This window comes from Phalacrocorax carbo, chromosome 2 (assembly GCF_963921805.1).
Source record: "Phalacrocorax carbo chromosome 2, bPhaCar2.1, whole genome shotgun sequence".
Classification (NCBI taxonomy): domain Eukaryota; kingdom Metazoa; phylum Chordata; class Aves; order Suliformes; family Phalacrocoracidae; genus Phalacrocorax; species Phalacrocorax carbo.
The window spans coordinates 129382415-129410322 of NC_087514.1; the positions used below are offsets into that span (position 1 = coordinate 129382415).

Here is a 27908-nt window from a genome sequence, read left to right on the forward strand (position 1 = left end):
TAACTGCAGATTTCAGCTGGCCAGGACTCCCATTCTCGGGACCATTGTACACCTGGATTTCCACAGGCATCCTCTTTTTTCCAATGGAACACTTTTCTATGAATAATTCTAGTATTTTGCATGTTTGTCCAGTATTTCCAAATACCGGGCAATCCTGGAGGTACCTCTTGATTCTGTGCAGACTTGTGAGCCTGTGTGGTGGTGGTGAGTGCATCTTGTCCAAGAAGCATTGAGTATTGCACACATGTCCTGCACGGCTGTTTGCTCCTGTGCAGTAGATACAGCACAACCAGAACATGTTGGACACACTATATATCCACCAATAACTATCTAGTACCTGAACATCTCAAGAAGCCATCAGACTTTCTGCACATTTAAACAATACATTCAGCAAGTCCATGGAATTCCTGCCTATATAGATTTTTACAGCACATGCATCCTAAGGAAGCATAGGCTTTCTGCCTGTCTACTGCATTATGTATATGAACATATTCTTTTTGTTTATGACCTGCCATTGTGCAGCATTTCATACAATCCCACAGCAAATGCTAAATGATTTGCAGTTTGAAAGGCAAGGTCTAAAAGGTGGATAAACAGGAAAGGAGAGGAAAAGTAATGTTATAAAAGCCAGCAGCTGAATTATTGTTTTAAAATTGTTCCATTTTGTTGTGTCTTCCAACATTAAAAGGCCACAGCGGGGTTCTTCTGATAGCTTTGGTGGAAGTCACTTGGCATTATCCCATAATCTTTAATCATGTTCATAACTCTTCTACGTTGTAGTTTGTTCCATTATCATCAATAGAAAAAGAAATGTCTGCTTGGGGATTACTCATAGGAGGGGAAAAAGTGAAGGACTGAGCCTTTGAAATAGGTCTAAAGGTACAAAGTTAGAGTTTGGAGCTCAACTTTCTAAAAATGGGGTGGGAGCTTGGCTGCTCAAATAAATATATAAACAAGTACCTCTGAAAGGTGTAAAAAGAAATCACATCCCTAGCCAGTTTTGCATTTCTGCGAATGCAGAGTATAGAGAAAAGAGGAGATCAGAAGGCCGCTGCCTGTCACACAATGTCCAACATCCATTAAGTAGCTAATTTGCAAAAGGGGTTGCCTCTGGAAGCTGCTAGGCATCAATGTCCTGCCTTCACCCTGTTCATCCAGTGGGTAATCTGAAGACTTACTAGTACTGGCTTGCCTTTAGCTGGCCAGCTGCGCTGTGACCTGATACCCTGCTGGGTGACTGGCGTGAGTGGAGCTGTCGATTAAGTCAGAACTTTCTCACGTTGTTGAGTTTACTTCATCGCACAATTAGTGCATCTATTCCTACAGACTTCTGAATTAGATAGGCTTCTGAATTATAGGCTTCTGAATTAGATCTAAATATGCCAGCGAGGAAATGGTGAAGCCATTTGTTGTTTTTCTGTACTTACTGTTTCTTTTACTTCAGCAGCTGCCTTTGTACTTGTAGATAATACCATCTCCCAAAGTGATGTTAGCTATGTTGACAAAGTATTAAATCTAAATGTTAGGTGAAATTGATTCAGATGTGCAAAACTGAACAGGTGGTTTTATTGTGAAAAACAATTTTTGCTAAATAATTACCCAGCAAGAAAAACAGAATTATAAAGAATCTTTTCCATCTCCTGCATTAATTGAATGAACAGAATTCTTTCGTATGACTTTGCAAACATAATCTGTTATTGAATTATTGCATTAACACCAGGTTGCTTTTCTTTTGTCCCACTCAACAGAAGAGCTTTCAGACTTTTGAACTAGAAAGTCCCAATTATCTATATCCTTCTGACTAGAGCTGTGTTCATATAAGACCTTGAGATTGATGATATTTTAACTACATTAACTTTCCATTGGCTTGTCAATGAAGGACCTGGCAACCAAAAGTGGATAGGACTGGGAAGAAGCCTTCTTTTTAACAAGAATTCATTAATTCTTGCATAGAAAAGATAGGTTCATAAATTCTGTTTACATGTAGGATCATCAGCAGATTCTTCCACCCACTTCTAAGAGTTCACTTCTGGGTTGAAAAGGTCAAGCAACAGTTACTTGAGCAGGTAAATTGTGCAGATTGTTTTTCTTTCATTGTGTGTTCGACATTTTTAGTTGCTATGGTATCTCTCAAAATAGGATTTTTAAGACTGCAGTTGATTGCCTGTGATAAAACTGTGGGGATACTTACTCTTTGAACAATAAACCACAGGTGACATTTGGGGTTCTGGGGTTCTCAGTGTCACAGTGTGAACACAGTGGCAGTTCATGTTGTCACTGTGGAAAAACTTGTTAAAGTCAAATCCTCAAAACCCTTTGTTCTTGCTTAGGCCACTGTGGTATAAGACTCAGAAACCGCAGAGTGTAAATACTTCGCTGTGTTAAGCTGATGTCATCTGAAATGGAAATACTGCTGAAGCCATTGTATTTCCATTTGATGAACACTACTGGTATTACAGTAGCAATTCTAGGTAAGACACAAGTATGAATTATGCAGGAAGAAACATTTCCTCTGTTTCTAGCAAATCCATAATGTCATAGCAAAATTTTAAGATTTTCTAAAAATATTTTTATTCCCAATTTTTTATGGGATCCTCTCCAGTGGTTGCACTATGCAGTCATATTAGTGTGGGTTTTCACTACATCAGCAACAGCAGCTGCAGTGAATACAGAATAAAGAAAAAAAAATCCTTTGTTATTAATTGCTATTTGGATGAGAGACAAGGACTTATCTTATCTCAGAGCATTGGCCTTAACTACCTGGTGCAGGGCACTCTGAAGGGAGCAGAAACTTTCTGTTGGCTTCATTTCCATGGGCCCATGGGAATAGCTCGGGGAATGAACTGCCTGACTGAGCAAGGTCACAGATGATAGATAGCTCAGGGGCCTGGGAAGCACACATCTGTCAAGTTTCTTGCACCATGTAAGACTCTCTCTGCTACATGACACTTCCCCTCCTCGGCATCATCATGTAATGATCGTCATGATCAGAAACAAGCCTTGTAACCAGGTGTACATCCTTGTCATCTAGTGTGGAGAGTCAGTTGGCAAGGAGTGTCAGTCTTGTACACTGACACCTAAGTCAAAAGCAAAAAGCCCGCAGCTTTTGTCCATTTTATTTCAAATGGACTTCATTCTTCTCCCACTGAAACAGTTAGCAGCCTTGCCAGCAGGTCCAGCTGGCCGATGCCTTAAAATTAGAGGAAACAAAAATGAGTGCTTGCACCTTGGCGTGGCCTTGCTTGCTGCCCTGTAATGAGAGCTCTCCTTTGTGTTGACCTAATGGCGATCCCACTAAAAACTAATGAGTTGTTGAACTACCGCTACATCGTGATGAAGAGGTCTCTTCAAATATAACTCCAAACATCTCCTTTTGAGTCCTTTGTGGAAGGTGGTGTGTTTTCCACAGCACAGTGTTTGCTTACAGAGCTTTGCTCTTGCAGCGGCTGAGAGCCAGTGCAGATCAAACAGGCTCAGACTTCAGAGTGATGGAGATGCTAAGTCAAAAGAAAGGAGAATGCTGACAAAACATCCATTTTTAATTGGGGTTCTCCACTGAAAAATAATGAATCAAAAATCTCTACTTAAGAATTGACTGTAAAGCTAACTATATTTTTTTTTTTTTTAATTCAGAAGCAGCCCTGGCTTTCTGTATCACTTCTGGCCACCTCCAATATAGTACTCTCACTTGTGAGGGAAAGGTATACTCTTGGTTCCTCTCTTCTTTAGAGCAGGTCAGAAGGGTGGATGTGGTTTTTGTGGTAGAATTCCTTGCAACATTCTTCAAGCAAGATGATGGTGCATTTTCACCTGAACGTGCATTTCTGTTCTAGGCTGAAGAAGCAAGAACTGAAATTAGTAAGGGGGTGAGGGAGGAGGGGAAAGATATGGGTCCTACTGCGTGATTCTGGTTCTCTGCAGTATTGTTGGATTAATTAATTTCCTTGTCAAACAGAACACACTTTGTACTACAAATTTTTACCAAATTTTCTATTGCTAAAAGAGTACAGGAGGATTTCAGGAGGACTTAAAATCACTCAGTTGTTGCTTTGACTACCTATTGAGTTGATCAAACATTTCCAGAGGTGAATCTATTGATAAAATCTTGACATTTTAACTTTTAAACTATTTTTTGCAGCATCCATGCAGGCTTCTAGTGTGGGGATTGTCGACTGCTTACCGTTATAATCAGGCAACTGGACATTTGTCTTACATGCTTAGGGCTTGTCATGATAAACTGTGCAGGAACTATGCCTTTCCCTTTGAGGTGTAGCATGCAGAGAGAAGTAATGGTGCTTACTTAATCCATGGTCATCTTTGTCAAAGAAAGAATCCAAACTGCCATCTTCACTAAAAACAGCCAAATACTAAAAAGTAACAGACAGTGGAATAAGGTAGATTAAATTAAAAAAATTCAGTTATCCGAAGTGTTGCAGTACTGGAAGGAGATTTTAGAAAGCATTATGTTATATTAAGTATGTCCTTTAAGGATAGAAACATGTAAGGCAGATGTGATTGTTCCTATCAAACCGTTACATTTAGAAAAATTTTGTTAATATGTTTGCAATAGCTGGAAAGTAACAGCCAAGGCTGTTTAACTAGAATTGTGGAAATACATCGCTTTGCCCTTTTACTGGTGTACTCGGTAAGAGTGAATGCCCAGGGGGACTTGTCACCATCTCTGTCAATGAGTACTTTTCTTAAATGAAAAAAAAAATCAATTCTATAATCAATCCAAAAGATTTCCATGTTTGTCTTGGGAGTAACAATAAACAGTGGGCAAAGAAAATCATCTCTGTCTGGAAGAGAGGAAGTAATGATGGGTGTCGTGCTGAAGGAGTACCTGTTTTTCATGGAAACCCCTGTCGGATTCCAGGCAGAAAGGAGGATCCCTGTGCTATTTATTTTGAGGACAGAAATTTATTTGCAAAGCCCTGCCAGTTGCAATAAGGCACAGAAACACCAAGCTTTTGTACAGGTAACAAGGACACATGCTGCTTTTCAGAGAATCAGGTTTGTTTTCTTCCCACAGTGCTGTGTAGTGTGTTGACCATCACTGCTCCCGGAGCTGATAGTGTTTCACTCACCCCATTATGGCACACATATTGTTTCTTCCACCTGTTGCACCCTGTCAGTAAACTTGTTGTGGTCCTGTAATATCTGGCACTGTGAATGATACCGTCATTTTCACTTAAATCCTAAATAATAATCTGTTCTGTGGTTTGTGAAGCCTTTGTGGCATCCCTCAGCCTGAGCTGCACTCTGTAAATGAATGCAATGCTTGTAACTACCAGTGATAAAGAGAGGTTAGGTCACTGCTCATCTCTCTCATTAAGGCAATTAGTGACCTGGAGAAGATGATCAATCAGGGATTTTATGCATCTTGATGTCGGTGTCTGGTTGCCTGCACCCAAGGATGCTGTTTATAGTCCAGTTTATAATTTCTCCCTTTCCTGCTCATCATTAATATTATGCAAAGTCCATTTTTGCTTCTGTTAGCAAAGCCAGAATCCCCCATGCCCCAGTTTTAGCAGCTAATGTCCACAATAGGGGCAACTGATCCAGCACAGGAGTTAAATATAACCATGTCTAGTGTAAGGAGAAGATTTAATGGGAAATGGTTGGCATTCTTTTTTCCTAAAGGCACGGAGAGGGTGGGGGAGAGGGGGAGAGAGAGAGAGAGAGAGGCATACACACACACAGACACACACCCGCATCCCACAGCAAGGGAAGAGGCAGAGAGCAGGCAAGGCAGAGAGGGAGCGAGGGGAGAGAGAGAGAGAGAGAGAGAGAGATCCCCAAAGCAGCCCTGCGCCTCCGAGCTGGAATCTGCCAGGGTGCAGCCAGCATGTTGGTCCTCATCCCACTTGTCTGGGGATCTTACCTGCAGCTTTTCTTCTGCTTTGCTTTATCTCAGACTACGTACGTTGACAATGTCTTCTCAGTTTCAGCAGGTAAATTGCTTTAAGTCTCATTATTTTTCCTTGCTTGGAGCTCTCCTCTGCACTCTAATACTTGCACTTTCCGGTGATTTGGAACACAGGATCAAAAAAAAAACCAAACCAAAAACCAACAAAACAACTTCAATTGCAAATCTCAGTGGAGGAATTTTACATTGCAGACCTGTTCTGCCACGTGCCGGGACATTTTTGTTGCTTGCTTGTTTTTGCTTTTTGCTTTATTTTTTCTGGTTTCAAACCCCTCCCTTCTCTTCCCTGGGAGGAATAATAGACAAGATCCTCAGCTGCTCTAAAATGCTTTTTTTCCGTTGACTTCTATGGTGCTGTGCTAATTCGTGGGTATGGCCCAATTAGTATATTACTTGCATGTCTGCATGTTTCTTTCTATTTTGGATGAGCTTAAGTAGATTACAGCAAGGGAAAGAAAATGAATCTCAATGTATATCTGCTTCTATAAATAAAGCCCTGACCTCAATGAGCGCTGCCGGAGTCCGACTGGATGTTAGCAGAGTAAACATCATCTGGCTCTGGCTATGTCACTAACAAATACTCAAATGACTTACATAGCAAACAAGAGTCCACTGCATGGAAAATCCCTGCTAGGCAAAGGCAAAACAAATTAGTTGTCGGCTGAGCCAGGGCACTGGAAATCCCACTTAACAGATTTTACAGTTTCATCAGCAAGACCTTCCTTTAGCCCCGTTCAGTGCAAAGGAAAGGGAAGTCGGTGAGAGCTCTGACTCCGTCTCTCCTTTGAGGAACTTTCACCAACTTAGAGCAAATTGCTCTCTCCCACCTTCTGTCTGTTATTCTGTGTCTGTCAATAGAGATGCTTCTAACCAACATCCTAGATTCTTTCAGTGTCAAATTTGAGATGGTTCGACTGGGATTTGTAGGTCAAGGTCAGCTATACCTACAGATCCTCCCCGGGTCTTTCAGATGAAGACAGTGACCAAAAGGGTGTACATTTTAAGACTGTACATACAACCTTAGACATGAATCTAAAGACACAAAACCTTTCCCTCTCTCTCTAATGTCTCTGGTGTGACCACAGAGCCAGATGGTTTACATTCAAGGCATTTAAGAGAGAAAGGTGGTCAGGAGGTAGCTTCCATGAGATGATAGATTTCTGCTCTAAATAACACTAACAGTATGAATTATTTCCTCTAACAGTCTTTTTAAAGTCTTTTAAAATGTGCAGAGCTAGGACACTGTATTCCACTCCTAAAGGTTTGAATAGTCCATTCATTTAAAGATATTCTTATTCAAATAATAAGATTCTGAGGACTGCAAGAGAATGCAGATATCCTTTAGGAAAAAACCCTATAGCATTTAATAATGCAGCCATTAGAGTTCTGTAGTAACTTCAGATAGCTTTTAAGATAACATCTAGAGAAGCCTAATGTTCAAAGAAGTACATCCTTTGAAAAGCCATTTAATCCATTCTTTTGAACCTTTGGGAGCTAATAATTTTTTTCTGCTAACCTCTATAGGATGCCAAAAAGCATTTACATTGGGTATGCTTCTTCCATGGTATTGAATTAGTTAATGCTGAGGTATGGGAACCATAAAGTTTTATCTTCTCTAATGTATTCTAAATGGCTTTGCAATAGCATGGTAAGTTTTTAGACATCAAAAATTGTTTTGAAGAGCTTTACATTTATTTGATGCTTGTAGATGCCACCCAGGCAAACAAGAATTTCACATTTCCGTCGCCTCATGGCCTGGCCTTTCTACTATGGCACACACTAGTGTGTCTAGAGAAGTCATTTAAACTGTTTGCAAAAAATAACAGTTTAACAAACAAGTCCTTTCTTTTCTGAGGGGGAAGTTCCTATTTCTGCTGAAAATGTAGTAGAAGAGGCAAATATGAAGGAAAACGCATAGACCATTTTTGTCCGCACAGGTGCTTTGGGGCAGAAGGGTACTATAGTATTTCATCAACAATTCAGCTATGTTAACAAGGAGATATGAACACCATTTGAATTCCTAAATCTGCACCAGTGAGAAAGCTGAGATAGAATAACAATAATTGCACAGCAATAAAAATATTTTACGGCAGTAATGCCACATGTACAGGTTTAATGTTAAGGATGGTATAGTGTCAAAGTAGAAAGAGCACTTGGAGACGGCAGGCTAATCTTCCACCCAAATATCATGTCATGAAACAGCAACCTACGCCTACAGCTCTTGAAACTTGCTGTTGATAGCAGCAGATGCTGCCTGGTTGCTCATAAGGCTGGACTCCACTCTTCTTCCACCAGTAGAATATTTTCCATGGTGTGGCCCCCAGGGTTTGCCCACAAGAGACCCCAGGGGTCCCCAGGAAACAACGGCAGCCAACAGTGGTCCTCCTCCTCCTCCATCCCTGCACGCCAACAGCTTCTGGTTTCAGGCATGGAGAAAGTGTGAACCCAATCAGGAAATCTGGTTCCCAGTGTAGCAGCTCGGGGAAATCGCCGCCCCATGCCCTGCTCCGCAGTAAGCCCTGCACCATGCTCTTCTGGCCAAGCCACTGCAAATTTCCTTTATACCCAGAAAGCTCTTAGCAAGGCTTTTATCACAAATGTACTGTAAATGTTTACTCAATATGTGGAAAAAATAACATCTGGTGGATGAGTCAGTCATAATCCCAGAACCACAGGGCTGGATTAAAAGCCATACTTTGGGGAGCTGTTATACGCCTCTGTGCCATTATTACTTGCTAATCAGGGCTACTGGGTATGAAAAATGACATAATAAATAAATTCCTTTAGTGCTTTGATTGCATCTGCATTTTAAGAAACACCTCCTAAGAAAAAAGCAAAAACGTCACTATTTTCTGGTATAAATCTCACAGTGGGTACAGAAGATGAATTAATTCCATTTAAATTCTTAGTTATTTTAATGGTATCTCAAATATTCTGTGACTGTCAGCTGAGGCAATTATTTGTAGCTGGCACCAAGGTGTAATTTCACATTCAAAGAATGCATTTCAGCACCGTACTTGCAAATTTTAAAACTAATCACATTTAACAGTGAGGATGTTCTTAAGTGACAACTTGTTTTTCCTATGGTTGGGAAAATACATCTGGGTATTTTTCAGGTATGTCTGGAAACTGCTGGGCTAAAAGTACTTTTATTTCTGTCCTCACCTTTGCATAGCAACAGTCCGCAAATAGAAATGTTTACAGGTTACAAAGCTGTAACTAGAAAGCGGAGATGAACAACTGGTAGCGGGGGAAAAGTGTTTGTAGAATTATTGGGGAAAGAAAAATAATCTGGATCATTGTCTGTTTTGCTGCCAACCCCGCCTTACAGTCCTACCAGCCTCAAGCAATAGTGCATCCTTGTTTCTGGAAGCATTTTGAATGTCATGTCAGCTCCAAAGGGTTGGATCCCCTGGTGCTGAAGCATCATTTCTGGAGGAAATCCATCAGGGAATAATATTACAACACGCCTAAGCATGTGGCTGTGGTTCCACATGGCAGTGAAGACCCCCAGGGGTGGGTAGCTCAATCCTCCTGGAGACAGCAGGTTTCTTTTCAGGGTAACCTGTCATATCCCACCCTTGCATCACTGTATTTATAGTGTCCATTATAACCATTTTTCAGAGCTCAGCTCTACTGAGGTCCACTTGAAGAGGTTGCACTCGTAATGAAAACTAGGCATGAATTTTATACTCATTTTCAGTAGGGTTACATGAACCAGTCTGCACCTTGTAAGAACCAGACTGAAGGAAGCCACCTTCCAAATTCAGGTAGTAGAAAGACTCTTTTCTCTCCCCCTCATTCCTTCTCCTCCCCTATTCTACTCATCCAGGCTGAAGGTTTCTGTGGTTTTGCAGAGAGATTCCAAAGTATTTAAATTACCAGCAACAGTGTCTTGATGCTTCTTCTGACCCAAACTGCCTTTTATGCATGCCACAAATGTATTCCTTGATTGAATTTTCTCCTGCAATCAGTATTGATACACAGCCCTATGAAAAGAATATGGCTGATTAATTTAAAGGAACAAAATGGGACGGTAACATCTGAGTACTACTGGCAGTATTCTTCATGCTTTCTTTGACTTTATCCCATTATTTTCCCAAAGTAAAGGATCTCCACATCTCACGGGTGGGTGGTATAGCCTCTTTGAATCAGGAAGGTGTAATATTAACCTGCAACCAGACCTTGTGTGGTATAGCTGTAGAAAACAATTCAACTATCTTGTGTACTGACACCGTTGGAGCAGTAAGAGCCGCAGTGAAGGGCAAGGTGGAGTGGGAACAGGAGCTGTGCAGGGTGACAGCCTTGGCAGGGCAAAGCACAAGAGGGGACCTTGGTACTCCCTGCGTGGCTGCACTGGAGGGAGAGCATATTGTGTGTTTGTGAGAGAGAAAACACAAAACCATGTGGTGATTCCTGACATTGAGGGAGTTGGGATACTGGCTGCCTTTCTGTAAAAGTAGTATCTGACCCCATCATCAGGGTGTTTTTTTTTCCCTCTAATGAAACAACCTGCAGGAACCCTGAATACTGTCAAAACAGACAGCAGAGGTGGCAGCTAGATGTTTTTTGTTTCTAAGGAGAGTAATTGTAAATATTTATTTACATAAAATCATAAGGGAAAAAATGATCAGAGTGCTTGCAGGAGAAAGAAAGATGCAGAAGGAATTTAAAATAAAACCAACAGCTGGAAGACTCTCAAAGGCAGCAGCCAGAGCCTATTGGGAAAACAGCCGGAAGGGTGACCAGCCAGCAGAGGTGAATCTTTGAGAGGCAAAATTATCAGTCCAGGGAAGGAAGTCTGACTCTGCTCTGGAAAGTCAGCATGGGCCCAGGAGGTGCCCCGCATCCTGACTCTGTTGGTCAACAAGTTTTTCATGGAACACACAAGAGCAGGAAATCTTTGGTTAGGTTAAAATTCCTGATGGAAATCACAGAACCACAGAATGGTAGGGGTTGGAGATCAGCTTGTCCAGCCCCCCTGCTTGAGCAGGCACACCTAGAGCAAGGGGCCCAGGAACACATCCAGGCAGGTTTTGAATGTCTCCAGGGAAGGAGACTCCACAGCCTCCCTGGGCAGCCTGTGCCACTGCTCTGTCACCCTCACAGTAAAGAAGTTTTTTCTCGTATTCAGGTGGAACTTCCTGTGTTCCAGTTTGTGCCCATTGCCCCTTGTCCTGTGGTTGGACAGCACTGAAAAAATCCAGTCCCATCCTCTTGTAAACCACCCTTTAGGTATTTGTAAGTATTATAAGATCCCCCTTCAGTCTTCTCTTCTCCAGGCTGAACAAGCCTAGGTCTCTCAGCATCTCCTCATAAGGTTGATGCTCCAGTCCCCTGGTCATCTTGGTAGCACTCCGCTGGACTTGCTCAAGCAGTTCCCTGTCCTTCTTAAACTGGAGAGCCCAGAACTGGATGCAGTACTCCAGATGTGGCCTCACTAGGGCAGAGCAGAGGAGGAAGATAACCTCCCTCAGCCTGCTGGCCACACTCCTTTTAATGCATCCCAGGATACCGTTGGCCGTCTTGGCCACAAGGGCACATTGCTGGCTCATGGTCAGCTTGTTGTCCTCCAGCACTCACAGGTCCTTCTCAACAGAGCTACTTTCCAGCCTGTACTGGTGCGTGGGGTTGTTCCTCCCCAGGTGCAGGACGTTATACTTGCTCTTGTTGAATTTCATGAGGTTTTCCTCAGCCCAGCTCTCCAGCCTGTCCGGGTCTTGCTGAATGGCAGCACAGCCTTCTGGTGTATCAGCCACTCCTCACAGCTTGGTATCATCAGCAAACTTGCTGAGGGAACACTCTGTCCTTTCATCCAGGTCATTGATGAGTATGTTGAACAGGACTGGACCCAGCACAGACCCCTGGGGAACACCACTAGTTATGGGCCTCCAACCAGACTCTGCCCCATTGATCACAACCCCCTGAGCTCTGCCATTCAGCTGGTTCTGTATCCACCTCACTGTTCACTCATCTAACCCACACTTGCCAAGCTTACCTATGAGGATGTTACAGGAGTCAGTGTCGAATGCCTTGCTGAAGTCAAGGTAAACAACATCTGCTGCTCTCCCTTCATCCAGCCAGCCAGTCATGCCATCATAGAAGGCTATCAGGTTGGTCAAGCATGCTCTTCCCTTGGTGAATCCATGTTGACGACTTCTGATAACCTTCTTGTCCTCTGTATTCCTGGAGATGACCTCCAGGATGAACCACTGGCAAAGGCTACAGCTTCATCAGGAGAAGGAAAGCAAAGTATCATTGGTCATAAGAGAAGGCAGTCACCTGGCTGTGGATCTGGCTGGGCAAAGTTCTTGAGGTGGGGCATTTAAAGGCTTTCTATCTTGTTTGTGGCTCACAGAAGCCTGAAGGTGAAGGAACAGATTCTTTCAATAGAACATCTCCTAAGCTTGAAAGAAATAAAACAGCCTTGGGATTGGCCATTTGCACTTGATTGCCCAAATAAGGGGCTAGAAAGGTAAGCCAAAATAAGGGTTGTATAGTAGTTACCCTTCTAAGCTGATAAAGGCGGCAGTTCCTAAACAGCCTCTGTGGAGGCAGAAAAATAACAGTGTTGTATGGTTAGTGTTGCTTGAAGTAAATGGGACTTTAAAATAAACAGTTACATTAAAGAAGCACCTGATTTGACTTCATCTGTAGTTTCTCCCCTGGTAGATAGGACCTGTGAGAATCTGGTTTCCTAGTCAGGTCAATCTGGATAATACTCATGAATGAAATTACCTTAGGATTCATAGATAATTCTCTGGTGGCATATGGTGCGACTGCCTGTTCTGGGTCAGGCGAGAGCAGAGCAGCCACGCTAGTGCACAGCCTGTCCATGACATCATGCCTGCCCTTAGCCTGATGTTGGGAAGGGCGAGGAGAAGACTGATGCAAGCTGCAACAGCAAAGGACTCCCAGGAGGTCCTGTGAAAGTAGCATTAGACCAATGAATAGAAGCCCACTTGATCTTGTGGGTGAGGGACAAGGAAAGTACATCAGGAGGTTGTGGCATTTGCCTTGCAGTAGTAAATAAAAATCCGAAGAGGACGCAGCCACTAGTGAGGAAGATGAAAGCTGATTGTGCCAAGGCTCCTTAAGTACAGCTCTGGGTCTTGCACACAGTAGAGGAAAGGGGCTTCTGACCTGTTTGTGGCATTACTGGATGGCAAGGCACTCAGATTGTCAAAAAAGGTTCAGTGACTATAATGCAAATGAAGGGAAAGGGTTCCATGAAATGCTGTTTAAGGTATCATGAACGTTCACTCACTCAAGAAAATGTATGTCAGAGGACAAAGTGGTCCCCCATGTCTTCCCCGTGCCCCCTGGTTTAATATAAAGATTGACTTGGTGGGCTTCACTTGGTGAGCTGATGGGGCAGAGGCATCCTAAATACAGAAGCCAGGTTTGATACCTGGACTCCTGAAGTGCAGGAAGCTGGGACTACACTGGTGGCCCTTTCAGATTTTTTTTCTGGGGCAACGTTTGTATTACAAGTAAGGCAGCTGTCCGGCTTGAGATATCGAAGCTCCCCTGGAGGCATGACCCAAGCAAAGCCAACATTTTTCAGGCAATTCTTCTGTGGTGAGCAAGTTCTCCAGCTGCCAGAGACAGTGGTCAGTACAGGAGCTGAGGCAGTGCTTGCTTCACTCTCCAGCAGAGGAAGCAGTAACTGGTCTGAAAGTCTTTCTATAACTTATGAAGGTTTCTGACAGGCAGCAACCAGTCCAAAAGGGAACCTCAGCTGAAAGCAACACTGCAGCTGGCATGGAGATCCCAACTGGTTCAAGTAAGCTTGTCCATGCTGCATTGCTGCTGTCAAAGAGCATAGCACTACCTGTAGTCCATAGGTATTGACCATGCAAGTGAATACTAGATTTTTGTTGTGACCAGACTGGAAGGTGGAGGCTTAAATTCCAGTACGGCAAAGCAAGCTGTTTCAAAAACAGGTGTTTTCAGTGAGTAGATGAGCGCTCCACCAACAAGAAATCCAAAATGCTGTAAAATCAGCTTACTTCCTATGTACTAGGAGAAAAATAGTGTTTGTAGGCCTCTGCTCCTAGTACAGGCAGTTCATTTGTGGTTTTGTCGAAATTACCAAACCCCAGCACAAGAAGGTAACAGTCTGTGATTTCTCATTTTAGCCCTCTTGGTTTTTACAGTCTGTTTCATATTGGACACAGAAGCTTCCCGTGAGTGGGGTGTATTGACGCAGGAGCACCAGCAGCATGATTGCAGCAAGAGAAACTGCAAATCTTAGTTAAAACTATAGAAAAATGTAATTTCTCTTTATACAGGAGGAAGTTTGCTGTCAGGATAGGCCATGTATCCCTGCAGTCTTTAACTCTTGGTGCTAGGATAGAGTGTGATTCCAAAATCAGGGAGCACATTCAGCTGAAATACAACACAGGGCTTGCCTAGGATATGTCTGGGAGACCTATTTCATGCTGCAACTTAGTAGGTGGAAGAGAATTAGGAAAGCCCTTCAGCACTAGGGGGAATTGTTTTAGGAAGATCAGAAATAGGCGACAGAGAAAAATCCCACAGGAATGATAAGACTTCAAACTAGATGTTCTGTTTCTCACCTTCTCCTCTCTAAGGAATCACTGCTTCAGTGAAAAGGAAATTGGGGGAATGCTTTCCATGGTCACATGACTGTAATGGTAGAAGAGCTTATGGGATGAGAAAGTGGATATAGGAAGAACGCAGACGAGGGCTGAGACAGTGGAGTGAGGAGAAAAGAAGCTGTTAACCATTTTTCTCAGGAACTAGCAAGTGTGTATGAATAAATGCATGTGCCTGGGGAATGCACACAAGTAAAAGGAGATGCTTTGTCTAAAGAAGGCAGTGCTACAATTTCAGTTTTCTTCTACCCAGGGAAAAGTGTCAATGGATACTTTTTTTTTTGCTTTTTCAAACTACAAAAGTTAATTACTTTTTACAATGCTAAGTCAATACAGATTTATTTTTTGTGAAAGGCAGGAGAATAAAGACAGCTGGGCTGTGAATCTGTTGCAGCAAGGGAGTCATGAGGAATTAATTTAGTCCATGGCAGCAAAGTTTCAAACAGGAATTCGAAGGCGTTTCTCTGAAGTCTTTCTGAACACACAACAGCACCCACAGTCTCATAGGGATTGTCTGGGACCATCTGAACACGCGGTGGAGCAACATCAAAGTCAAGTACATGTTTGATCTATGCCAGCACCGACAGATTATGATCTTGCAGTTGCAGAAGGGTGGTACTGGTGTCTCTCAGCTTTGTTGCTACTGATCTCACAGATAAAGAGGGAGAGGACAGTGTGGCAGTGAATGACACGTAGAAGTCTTTCGGAACCAGCACAGCAGCCATCTTGCATTAATCGTTAGGATTTCAGGCTCTTCTACAGATTGTAGTAAGTTCTTAGGCTTTAATACTCTTTATAATATTGGTCTGGTGTAACAACCAGTTGAGTTTTATAATCTTGCTCATAAAATGACTGAGACAAGATATTGTGATTTACCAGACTGGAACTGTTTCTAGTATTGTAATTGAGTCATCCGTGGCTTCGGGGGAGTTGCCTAACTTCTCTGTGCCTCTGTTTCTCATGTATATACAGTTGTCAACATTGTTTAGCAGTACCTAGAGCTCCGTACCTCTGCAAATGGAAGGCAATAGAAGGAAAATTGCACAAAATAGCCCTGTTGTGGTTATTGTGATTTATAAGACATGGGTTTATTTTATAAACCCATATTATAACCCACTGAAGTGTTCCATCCATGAGATTTTATTGGGACTTTCATGTTCTTGTGAAACTGGAGCACAGAGCCAACCCAAGCAAATGCTCCTCTTTTTGTACTGATCTCAGAATTTTCCTTCTGCAGTCAATCCAAGAGAACAGTATATGAACTTTTGGAATGTGTGTTACCCTCATACATGCATAAACACACAGAATAAGTGGCTGAAGTATTTGTGTATAGGGAGCAAAAGGCCTTTCCCTTGCTTAAGAATCTCACGTGTCCCTTTTCTTTCCTGTCTCTTCCATTTCTGCGGCGTTTTCTAAGGCTGACCTGCAAAAGATGCAGCCATCTACCGCTCATCAGCCAGGCTGTGAAGGGTTTACCTGCCTCACTGCCTGTGAGCACGCAGGAGGTACCAGGAGATGCTGGGGGCTGCGGGCTGAATATTAGGTGGGGATGGAGGACAGAGTGTCCTTGCTCCTCCAGCCGGGTGAATACTATGATCCACCAGCCAGGCAGCATGCCAGGGTTCATGCTATTGTCAAGCTTTTTGAATGTCAACTGATTTTAAATACTTTTATTTATTTATTATGACAGCTTCTGAGTGTGTGCCAGCTGGTAAAGTACACATTGCTGCTGCCACAGCCCAAGCCACTTTGGGGATTAAAACCAAAGTATTTTCAAATTTTTATGAGGTTTTCTTGGCTGAAAAGAACCTTGGAAGGTTTTGGCTGGATATTTTCGTTTTCTGTCAGAAGGGTGAGGAATTTATCGCTGATCATCTTTGTTCTGTTCCTTAAAGAGTCTGAAACCTCATTTCAAGCAAGAGGAAACCAGAAGTGAGGGAGAGCTGCAGCCCTGTGTCTCATATTGTAACTCCCATGGGAGCTTCATGGGTCACCATCTCCTCTGTGCAGACACCATTACCTAAGCTGTAGGGCTTGATATATTTCTTTGGCATATTTATATTAGCTGGTTTATAGGAAACTATATATTTAGGCCATCAACTATAAGGTCTAAGTTCAAAAGGGTACTGAGAGAAGCAGATCATTCACCAACCTGTCTGTCCTACCTGGCTCCAGACACGAGCTGTATTTCTGTCTCTGCTTATATGTCCTTAAGGCACATTTTGGGTCACAGAGCTTTGTAAAACACATTTTAAAGAAGTACATATTGTTAATGCTGACACATGTCTTTGGACTTTTAAAGGAGAGCTTAATACCTGCACCTGCTCTGTAAATAAAGGATTTTGACCTGTATTGCTCTCAAAAGGCATGTTTGACAAGTTCTTAAATTTTCCTAACTTAAAAGGAAAAAGTGTCTTATTCACCTTGTAATAGATGTACAGAATCGTACTGGGTGGCTGCAGCCCATGGTGCACTGTTCTGCTTGGAAGGATAAGAGGAGACTGAATGAATGACAACAAAGCAGATGAAAAGTCTCAGTTTCAGCTGGACAAGCCCACATTCATTCACTGACTAGTCTGCCCAGCTTGTTTGTTATTAATACTGAGCGCCATCCAAGTGGGAGAAGCACCTGTGATGGGGTGTCACCCATCAGAGGTCTCTGTCTGGCGGAGTCCTGCCTGTCGCAAGCTGGGCAGGCCACCAACGCTGCTGTTGAGGTGACAGGCCTTTGGATAGCAGCTCGGCTTGGATGAATGTGGTCACAAATAGGAAGGGAAACACATGTTTATCTTTTTCCTTTTTTGTCCTTTCTTCCTGACAGTTGCACTACAGCTTTGTGATTTTAGGATAAAAGTCAACTTCATGATTTACTTATTATTTTTTTCAATGAAATCCTGTAAATCTAACCTGAGCCCAGGACAGCACTTCTCTAGTACTTCTGTTGCAGCTGCGGGGTTGTAGGGTTGAAGGTCAGCTCTAGGAGCTGCTCTAGGAGGGCTAAGAGACCTACGAGCCCCACTTCAGGGGACTCAGCCTGGGTGAAGGCTTCTCTCTGCCTCTGCATTGCACCATCTCAGACCAGGGTTCCCAACTTCCAGCTATGGTCAGAAGCAAGCAGTCTGCAGGAACAAAATGAAACATTGCAACAGCTTATTTAGAATATGTTATTTTCTGAAGAAACCATTGCCATAGATTTATACAGTCACTTTCTTGAATTAGATTAACATATAGCCTGCACTGTAAAAATAATTTGCTTTTGAAAATTATAAAGACTTTCTATTTTAAAGCTGACAATTAGAATTTTCATGTTCTCTGAAAACAAGTGCCACTTAGATAAGTCCTATAAGGAGTTTTTCATTTTGACTTTCTTCTCTTATTGAATACGTTCACTGATACTGAACCTGTTGAAAGAGCGGTTTCGCTACAGAGGTAACCACACACTCTGTGTAGGCAGGGTCTTCCCATTTCCCAGAAAACTATGACAGTCCTATTTTTGGTCTGAGATTTTTTCCGCTGGTGGGACTGAAGTATTCTGAAGCTGTGTTTAGCAAACAAAGGTAACCTGGAGTCTAAAAATATACGTTGCATTTGCAGAGAGCCTATAGGCCTGTCAAGGTAACCCTTTTGTGATATAAAAGACAAGCCAATACTGTAATGGTAGCACGTCTTGGACATATTGCAGTTACAAAATCCACACCAATGAAATGCAGTGCTTATTGGAAGAACAAATTATAGCAGTCATACTTGTAGTCACTCTGTGACTCACTCATTTTTTTGATCCCTTTTCTGTCATATCCATCTGCCATACCTGAGTGTGGGAGGTCCTTGGGTCCAGGACCAGCCTTTTCTTAAATATTTGCTTTACAAGTACATTTTTGAGAACATAGCCATGATTAATGATGGACCCCCTGAAATATTGACTACCTACATCATTATATAATTGATATATATTCTGTATAACAGTAGTTAGATACCCTTTTTTTCTTGCTTTAGCATTGAGATCAGTACATGCTACCACTGTTTACACCAGTAAACCTAAACTGGGTTTCAACCTAACTTGTCGTGCAGTAGTATTAGAATAGGACTATAAAGACTGAAATCGACGGGTCTTTTTCTATCAACTTGGTTAGCTATAGTGATTTTCAAAATAAAAGCTGTTCCACAGAATTTCAGACTTCACTGCCAAAAAGGGAAAAATCCCAATATTTTATAACCCAGGGCTTGACTTTACTCATGAGGACATGATAAGTATCCTGTTAAAGCTATAGATGTACATCTATATTTAATCTTATCTTTGCAAAATATTTAAAGAGCAACACTTTTTTTTTAAATTAGTAACAGTACAACTGCAGTAATGCAAACCTTCTTCTACAGTGCCTGGTAGTGAACTTTCAGCAACTAAGCCACATTGGTCTAGCTTTCATATTCTTATTCTTGTTGAATGATAATAATGCCACTGAAATTTAGCTAGATCATGGAATAAGGTAATACTAAGAAAGAATGATGATATTGGAATATGGCCTAAAATAAAATAATAATCACATTTTATATCCTGTTAAATTACAAGCTGTCTATTGCTTTAATAACATGCAATTTAGTCCCAATGCAATATGTTCAAATACAATCCTGAAATTAAGACAACCACAGAAGTATGTGTGGTAAAAATTGAAGGCTTTAGTTACAGTTGCATAAGAGTGACTGAATTCAAGCTAAGCCAAGACAGAACTTAACTCTATGTATCTTCTTATTTTATTGTGTCTGCGAACTGGTTACTAGAGAACTCAAACCTTTGCTACTTTTTGAAGAGCATTGGCATTTTTAGTATGTATTTAAAGCTCTGAATGAAATTATATATCTGTATTTTTTATTATAAATCTTCTGCCTTTCTCTTAAATTTAAGTTTTTGGCTGAGTTTCAAACTTGTGAGGAAAAATTGAGAAAGAGTCTTCATTATGCATCCTTTCAGATTTTAATTAATTCTTCTTTCAAAGGTATCATTACAAAGAGGGTTTTGAAAGAGAAAAAAATCTGGATAACGTAAACTGCCCCTGAATGCTGCTGAATGGCACTCCTCTGGGCAGCTGGTTTTCATGCGTCAGGACTGAGGGAAACGCTGTCCCCATTAACATGGGGTGGTGGAACCCATATAATACATTTTCTCAGGTATTTGTAAAACTAGAAGAATCACTGCCCCTTAGAAAATCTGCCTTAACCTTGAGATGTAACTAAAAGCCAGCCTGCAATTGATTTGCACATAAATCTAGCAATTTTGTGGGGTTTGTCTGCCTAGAAACTTAATTTGGAGATTTTCTATTAATATCAGATACTGATACTTCACCATGGGCTTTTCTTCCTACTGTATTTGGCACTCTGCCACCCTTCAATTCACAAACACCCATTCCAGCTGCCACTAGCGAGAGGAATAAACCAACAAACATAAATAAATATTTGCTGTCCTTGGCCCAACCTTTGCAGAAGGCCGCCACCCTGATTAGAGATGTATTACCCAAAGACTATATAGATTCAGGGGGGAAAAAAAAAACAGTATAAATATATCATCTTCACATCCTTTCTCTGTGAATCTTTGGTCACAGCTGATTATTTTGTTGGTGGAATTTTTCATCTTAGAAAAGGATAAATACATTGCCAGACACAACTGAAATCCTGCCTTAGCAGTCAGTCGATGGCAAAGCTATCGGCTAAATCTCAGTTGCAGAGTATTTATTCTTAGTGGTGATACACAAATCAGAAGTAGTGCAGCCTGATTTCAGTCCCAGGGGAAATATAAGCAAATGTTCTGTGGAACAACTTCCCACTGTTATCACAGAAGTGCCTGAAGTGATTCCATCCACAGGGAAGGTTGGTGGGCAATAGCGCAGAGGGCTTCCTGGTGGCACATGGGCCGTAACGGAAGATGTTATTTCTAATAGACTTTTGGAACAGGGAGGGGAGAGAGAGAAATATTTCAATCTATTTTCTAACGTTATCTATCTGAAATTTTCCAAACTCAGCCTGTGTCATAGCCACATTAGGAGCTTAAAAATCTGCATAGCCCTCAGCACAAGAAGGATCTTTAGACTTTAGGGACCACCCGGTTTCTTAAACCCCTGCTTGAATTACAGTGTTACAATCAATGCACGCAGGATGTAGAAAAGTCCTTTGGAATGGAAACTCCTCTTGTTCTGTAAGAAATGTTTGTGGTGTTCAAGACAACGGATGAGTGTTTGTATTGAACAGATCTCCCTTGTTTGGAACAGAAGAAACAGCTCAGTCGCAGAGCGTGCTGCCTCCTCGGCCCCCCTCCACCACCCCTATTTCCACCACCGTACTTCAGGCATGGCTGGAGCCCTGTAAGTATGGCCTGGGAGCCTTTCTCTTCTTTTTATGTGACTTTTTGTGTTTGACAAAGACTGACGTATCCTCTTGAGCACTGCTTCATGGTATCCACTCAGCAAACCCGTATGGCTGTGTTGATGTGGCTCTGTCAGGGCATTCGACATACCAGTCTGGGGCCTGAAGTAAACCTCAGGTAGATCAAGGAATAAAACGAGGCCGGGTTTGTTCAAGCAGTTAGCTTGAGTAACTTACAATATTCTCCTTACTCTGTTTTGGGACCTTCCTTAGAGTAAGGCAATCGTGAACTAAAGGAAATGGAAATGCAATAAACCAAGTAAGGACAGAAAGGCAATTTCCTATCCTATGCAGTGATTTCAGAGAGTACATTATATATTTGTCTTGTTTTGCATCATATTTGCCTTAGCCAGCAGGTAAAATGAAGGTCCTGAAATCCTCCTATGGAATCTATTGCCATCATTTCTTTTTGCAGCAATAAAAACGCGTTTGGGTTGTGGGAACGGAGTTTTCACTCACGCACCTAGGCACACGCCTGCTCTATAAGATATGTATCCGTACACATATGTTATCATATGAAACTAACAGGATACTATGATACAGCACTTATTGCCAGGGTCTATTAAATCCAATATATTTTCCATCCCAACATAAAGAATTTCTCTACCTACTGAGTAATTCTTATTTCTTAATTCTACTATTCATTTACCATATGCAAATACTGTGATCATTGCTAGTGTTATGTGAATAATGATTAGAAAGATCCCTGACAAGATCTAACCTCAGAAAAAATACTATGTAAAATCCCCCATTGTCTTCAGAGAGACCAGGGTTGAGCTCAGGGTGCTATTCCCCCAAAACCAAAATCTAGTTGACCCCCCCTTTCCTCATCCCCTCCCCTCCCTCTGCTGTGGTTTCCACAGAAGGGAAACCACCTAGGGACAAGATCTCCTTAAGAAATGGGATGTATTCCTTCAGTGAGGAGGAGGTTGGGACCAGGGCCCCTGAGATTAGCCCAGAGAGTAATCTGAGCATAAAATCACCCTTCACACCATCTCCCCCATAAAAACATGAAATAAAACTAAGTAGTTACTAGGAGGATGTGAGCCACGTGAATTCACTATGAGCAGTTTGTGCCTTGGAGTCTCTGGTTAGAGCTTTTCTAGAAAATGTCTTTTCACTGGGATGCTGAAGATCAGTTGTGTTAATGCAATGTTTCTGACTCAGTGTTCGTCTGTATTTCCGGGGAGATGGCTTTTGTCACAGGACATAAATATGGTAGTTTACTCATGCAAGCCTAATATTGAAGTGAAAAGGTCAGACATTCATTGATCTTTAAAGGCATCAGCTCTGGTCTGCAGTGAATGAATGCCTATATATTAGTATCTTCTAGAGCAAAGTTCACACTGCCTATACCCCCACTGAGCGCAGTCTCTATTATTAGAGCAAAGACACTATTCTTAGAGAGGAGCTGCTACTTGTAAAGTGGGATGGAGAGAGCAGGGTCAGGTCTAAGAATAGGCCAGGGTCCCAAGATGGCTCTGAGGGGCGTGTGACAGCCTGGCTGCAACGTGCCTCTGGGAGAGGAGGAGGAGGAAGTGTGAGGCAGGACGCTATGCTGAAGTGCTAATGTTCAAGCATCCGTGAAGATAACCTTGTGACAAACCCTAGGCTTCTCCCTAAGGGAGCGAGTAAACTCCCTTGAGGCTGTAGCATTTGGTAGCTGTTTATTTATGCATTTCTCTGGCTGGCTATGTATGGCTGGATGTTCACTCGTATGTTTTGTGTTACGTAGAAGCTGCTTGCCCTAGATATGAAAGAGTTGTGTCAAGAGCTCCAGATAACACAGGCTGCTTCTCTGCCTGAATTGCATTGCCCCGCAGGGCCTCCTGGCCCCCAGGTGAGTGATGCATTTGTGATTAAACCACATCGTTCTCTCACTTGCTCCAAGGTCCTTACAAAGCTGTAAAACATCTTCTGCAAATGCTTTTTACCATTTAATAACCATACCAAGCTCTGGATTAATTTCATTTTAATACCACTATGTATAAATCATATAGGCTTTTTACCCTATGTTCTCATCCCTGCCTTGCATACTCCAGTAGGTTTCAAGTCCACCCCTCATTTTTGTGGAGTTTTAGAGCGGGTAGCACCCATCAAAAATCCCAGAGGCGCCATCACTTCCTTCAGAGGTCCTTTGCTACTTTTTTCGTTGCCTTACACTGTGTCATCCTTTATGTGAGGGAAAGAGCCCATGGAGCGGATGCACAAGAGGTGTAATGAACTTGAATGTTAGTGGAGTACATCCCTGAGAAGGCAAACACCTACAGCACAGATCAGAGAAAAGGAGGGGCCTCAGAAGGGCAATGGGATGGGGTTCAGGAGATGTGGGATCTCCTAGCTTGACTTGCAACATCTGTGCCTCTGACTCACTAGGTAGCCTTGGGTCAGTCCCTTTGAGCCCCCATTCCCTTTTCTACAATTTGTACATTCAGGAATCTTCTGAGGGGGGTGAGAAATCTTCTGAGGAAATGGTCCGCCTCTAGGGGGAAGGCTTTTGTGAACATCTCTGTAGTGTGGAGAAGATCACCTGTCTGCCTTTCTGTTCCAGTTCATCCCTTCCAAATTAAAATACAGCTTCTCGGGGAAAGTACTTCCAGTTTCTCCTGGGGCACAGGCGGTCCCTATCTATGTGCCATGCCTGCTGCTTTGGGACAGTAATCTTCCCCAAGGCTGATGGGTGCTGGTTTTATTACAGTACGATAATAGCAGGCACAGCATGGGACCTTCACTGCAACAAAGCTATGACTGAGGCTTTGGCAGTCTGAGAGGTTAACAAGCAGACAAACACTGTTTAAAAAGTAAGGACAGTGCATCACAGTAAAGGTTTGGTTATGTGGCAAAGAGATTAGCTTTAATTATTTACAAGTCAGTACTTCAGAAGGTATTTGTAAATAGCCTGGAAGATGCGCTGTGAAAGCCACCAAGTATTGTTTTATGAACCTTGACTTTTCTGTTCTGCCATTTTGTCTTTGCTGAGATGCAGGATGAGGCAGGCTCATTTAGCATGTGAATGATGAGGTGTGGAGATAAGCAATGGGAAACATTTGTCCTGTTCTGTATTGAGAAAAGACTTGTCTGCATTATGAAACAGCCCTGCAGTGTGGTTGGCCATGATCCAGAGTTGCAGTACATGTGAAAGAAGCAGTTGTTATTTCAGTCTTTGCTAGATTGTCTTTTTAAAAAAAAAAAAATCTCTTAATTCTCTCTCTGACTTCAACTGAAAGAACAGTAATATTAATTCTGTTGCTCTGCAAGGTCCATTGCTATAAATAATATTAATCTTGCAACCAAATGATCTATGGTCCCTCCAAGAATATTTTTAAATAGAGTAGGCTGGCAGATTTTATCACAATGGCAGACAGTAGGGTGGGTATAACACGGCTTTGGAATTTTTAATTATAAATTGCAGTACTGTGCCTTATAATGGGGCAATGTTAGAGCCAGCAGTCCTCTGGGCAATACTTTAGGACAATGGTCACCTGCAAAGAAATGCTGCCATTACAAAAGATTATCTAAGAAATATTTCTGAAATCCTTTCTTCTGTAGCTTGCATGACCTTCAAAGGAGTTGTAAATGTTCATACTGTTGACTCATAGCTGAATTTTAACACTTTTTCATAAGAAGAAAAGTTAGATTTGTAATGATATAACTCAGCGTATAATTCCTCCCACGTGTAACCTAAAGTAAAATGAAAGAAATAAGATAAAATTTGTCTCTGACTCTGATAGGGTGCATTCTGATTTACGTTATTGAATATCTAAAATAACTCTACTGACTAAAATAGTTGTAGTAATTTGCATTTGAGGGTTCACTTTGCTCCTATTCATGTACAATTTGCATCATGTTTTGGACAGTATAAGCCAGAATCCAAACCTGGAGGGAGTGATTTCTACAGTGAATCTAAAGCTCCTCTGATGCAGGCTCATGGGATTTTTTTTTCTTGGTCATTCAAAAATAAAAGGTATCTGTGAACTGAAACATTCTAGAAACAAAACTGTTTTTCTGATTTTTTTTCTGAGATGGGGTTTGAGGTTTACCTGGATTAAGAAGTCTCTGGAAGGAGAATCAGCCTTATTTGAAAGAGAGAAATATCTCCAGGATTCAGAAGTGGTTGCAATCTTCCATGTCCATACCACACTTCAGAGCCCATCCCACATGGTTTATGCTACTTCCCTTACCACCCCTTTGTCTGACCTCCTTTGCCAGCTGATGCAGTGTCTCCATGTCCTCTTTGTTGCTAATTCTTCAGGACTCCAGTAACTTCTCATCTTTCCTTTGTCCCAGGCCTTTTTTTCTTGCTAGCTGTCTTCATCTAGAAGATGATCCTGCACTTCTCATGTTAGTCCAACTCTCCAGCCTGCCCTTCAGCAGTGGCACAGACCTGGCATTTAAAGGCCACATTCAAACACCACATTCAACACTCCAGCCTTGGGGGTTCACACTGTTCCCGGGAGATTCCTACAGGGCCATGGTTGAGGGAAGGCAACCACAAATGCCTTCTTACTAAAACATTCACTTTCCTCCATAGGGTCCACAAGGAATTCCTGGCATAACGGGACCAAAAGGGGATAAAGTAAGTGTCTGTGTTATGGGGTTTGGTATATTTTTGAGGGAGCAAGGAAGGAGATGGAGGGCCTTGTGTTCACTTTTTTCCTTTTCTGTTTAGTCAATGGTGGGCCTTTTGGATGTGGGGATTTGCTTTAATTTGAAACGTAAACCTGTGAATTGGTTTGAAGCTACAACTTAAATCTTCATCTTTCAGTGTTTGTTTTCAATCTCAAAATTTTTTTATGGATGCTCATAATAGCTACCTGTGTCTACAGTATGTGTTAAGAAAGCAGTTCAGGTGCACAAGTCAGTGATCTTACTGATTGAATAGCCTTTGACCACCTTGTCCCTCTGGGAGGATGTGAGAAGCAGAGCTCTCCCATGCAGTATTAATGGTATGGGTCAGCTCAGGTATTAAAAGTGATCTATATGTTAAGTTATGGCTTCAGATCTGCAAAGCATTTGCTCCATGATGATGTTGAAGGAGCCTTAAACCTGAAGCTGGGCACATAATTAGTAGATTTAGGGCTGAAAACACAGGAAAGACCAAGAAGCTCTGCTAGAGCAATTCTTCTCATTTTATCTCTGGAAATAAAGTCTTGAACACAAAGATATTCTCAATTTATTTCATTTTTTTAATAAATGTGTTAACTAATGAGCCACTGTGCTTCGTGTGGTGCCTATGAGACTAATATATTCCTTTCTCTGGCAGGGGGAGATTGGCAGGCCAGGAAGAAAGGTATGAACAAAGGTGCTGTCTCAGACACCTGTCTAATACTTGACACACAGCAGCTGTCAGAGTGGGGTGCAGACAACAGTTAAATAAAAAGTAGCTAATGTTGGAATTTAACGGGTTTGTGCTGCTTCCCCTGGTACCAGGGTGGGTGGTAGGGAGCTCCGGGCACAGGGCTGGACAGCTGGGCCCTTTGGCTTGGAGAGCTGTCCCAGCTGGTTTGAATTCAACAGATTCCCTCCGTAAGAACATGCGGCTCTGGCCAGACTACTAAAACAGATTGGGAAATTACCTGAACTATGTCTCTGTGGACAGGGGAAGGGGAGTATGGGAGCTATTATAAAAAGTATATTTAAAAAAGCCCAAAGCAAATCAAACTTTTTAATCCTCCAAAGTCTATACATGGCTTGGCCAAATACCCCTGAAGGAGGAATAACCATTAACGATTACGCTTACAGAGTTTTGGCATCAGTGCAATATGCTGACTACAATTCTAGGCTTGATGGCATATGAGCCATGATATATTGTCAAAAATATGTGCCCCTACATGTAATGAAACAGAATACGTTATCTCAGTTGCTAAGTACCTCCATTTAATGTAATTAAATTTAAAAGAAGACAGAAATGCAGGATGAAATCAGAGATATGCAGGGGGTAGTCACTAACCAGGAAAAGAAGTACCCTTCTAATAATATACCAAGGATTTTAACACCCTTCTAATAATATACAAAGGATTTTAACACCAGCTACCAATTAGTAATTCAAAGAAATATGAAACACAAACAAATGAGGTCTTTTTCTTTAATCTAAATTACAAATGCCCTAAAGTGGAAAAAAAAGCATTGCTTATATAAATTCAAGTGTTCAAAACAGTTATGTCTCAGAGAGAGTCACCCACCAACCTACAAAAGAGTGCAAACCTGAAACAAAATACACCAGTACTTACTCTTCTGACAAAAACTAGTAGGTCCCAGAAGAGAAGTGGTGCTGGCTGGAAACAACACAGCATACCTCCTGCTAAAAGCTGCCTGGTTAAAAGCTGTGGGAGGTTGATCTTAGACCCAAATGTCAGGATGACCTTTTGTCATCATTTTGTCAAGATAATTTTGTCAAGATCAATTTGTCAAGTGGCACAAAAAAAGGGAATAGCACTAATCTGCAGCATTTTAGCAGATACTCAAAGAGTGATTTAGAGGCAGTAATTAAAACTGATAAATAATTGTATGTGTGTAATTATTGCTAGTCATACGGTAGCTAATAAAGAGCAATTATAGCTAATAATATGAGAATGTTCAGAATAAGAATAATAGTAAATAAAAATAGGAATATCTTAGCTAAAGATTTGGTTCTGTTCTTAACATAAATTGGATTTGTACTGATATAATTACATGCAGGTCTTTTTGATTTACACTGTATTATTAAATGAAAAGAGGATTTAAGTTATTGATACTGGGTTGTTAGGATGATTATTTTGACTGCATGTAGACTTGCTCTGTAGCTGATCTACTTATTTGGTTCAGTATAACTTGTTATTTGTGCAAGCCCACACTTCCTCCGGTAGCATCAACACAAACTGTATTATGAATATAATATAGTGTTGTTTGTGTTAAAAACAAGGTAAAGAAGCATTTGCAGTTCATTTCCTGAAAAGACTTTATTCCTC

At 41.7% G+C, this 27908-nt stretch overlaps 1 protein-coding gene and 1 long non-coding RNA gene across 2 annotated transcripts in view; one reads left to right on the plus strand and one right to left on the minus strand.

The window, feature by feature from the left end:
- Positions 1-3521: 3521 nt before the first annotated feature.
- Positions 3522-5975, minus strand: LOC135312059 (uncharacterized). Its single transcript, XR_010371703.1, has 3 exons — positions 5885-5975; positions 4301-4367; positions 3522-3834 (listed from the first exon to the last, which is right to left on the minus strand). It is a non-coding gene; the product is annotated as an uncharacterized LOC135312059 (long non-coding RNA).
- The window catches only part of COLQ (collagen like tail subunit of asymmetric acetylcholinesterase), a 45276-nt gene continuing 22978 nt past the window's right edge, over positions 5611-27908 (plus strand). Inside the window, 6 exon segments of the mRNA XM_064444329.1 lie at positions 5611-5652; positions 5654-5954; positions 20788-20900; positions 22697-22801; positions 25493-25537; positions 26225-26251. Of these exon segments, the coding sequence (XP_064300399.1) occupies positions 5611-5652; positions 5654-5954; positions 20788-20900; positions 22697-22801; positions 25493-25537; positions 26225-26251 (633 nt within the window).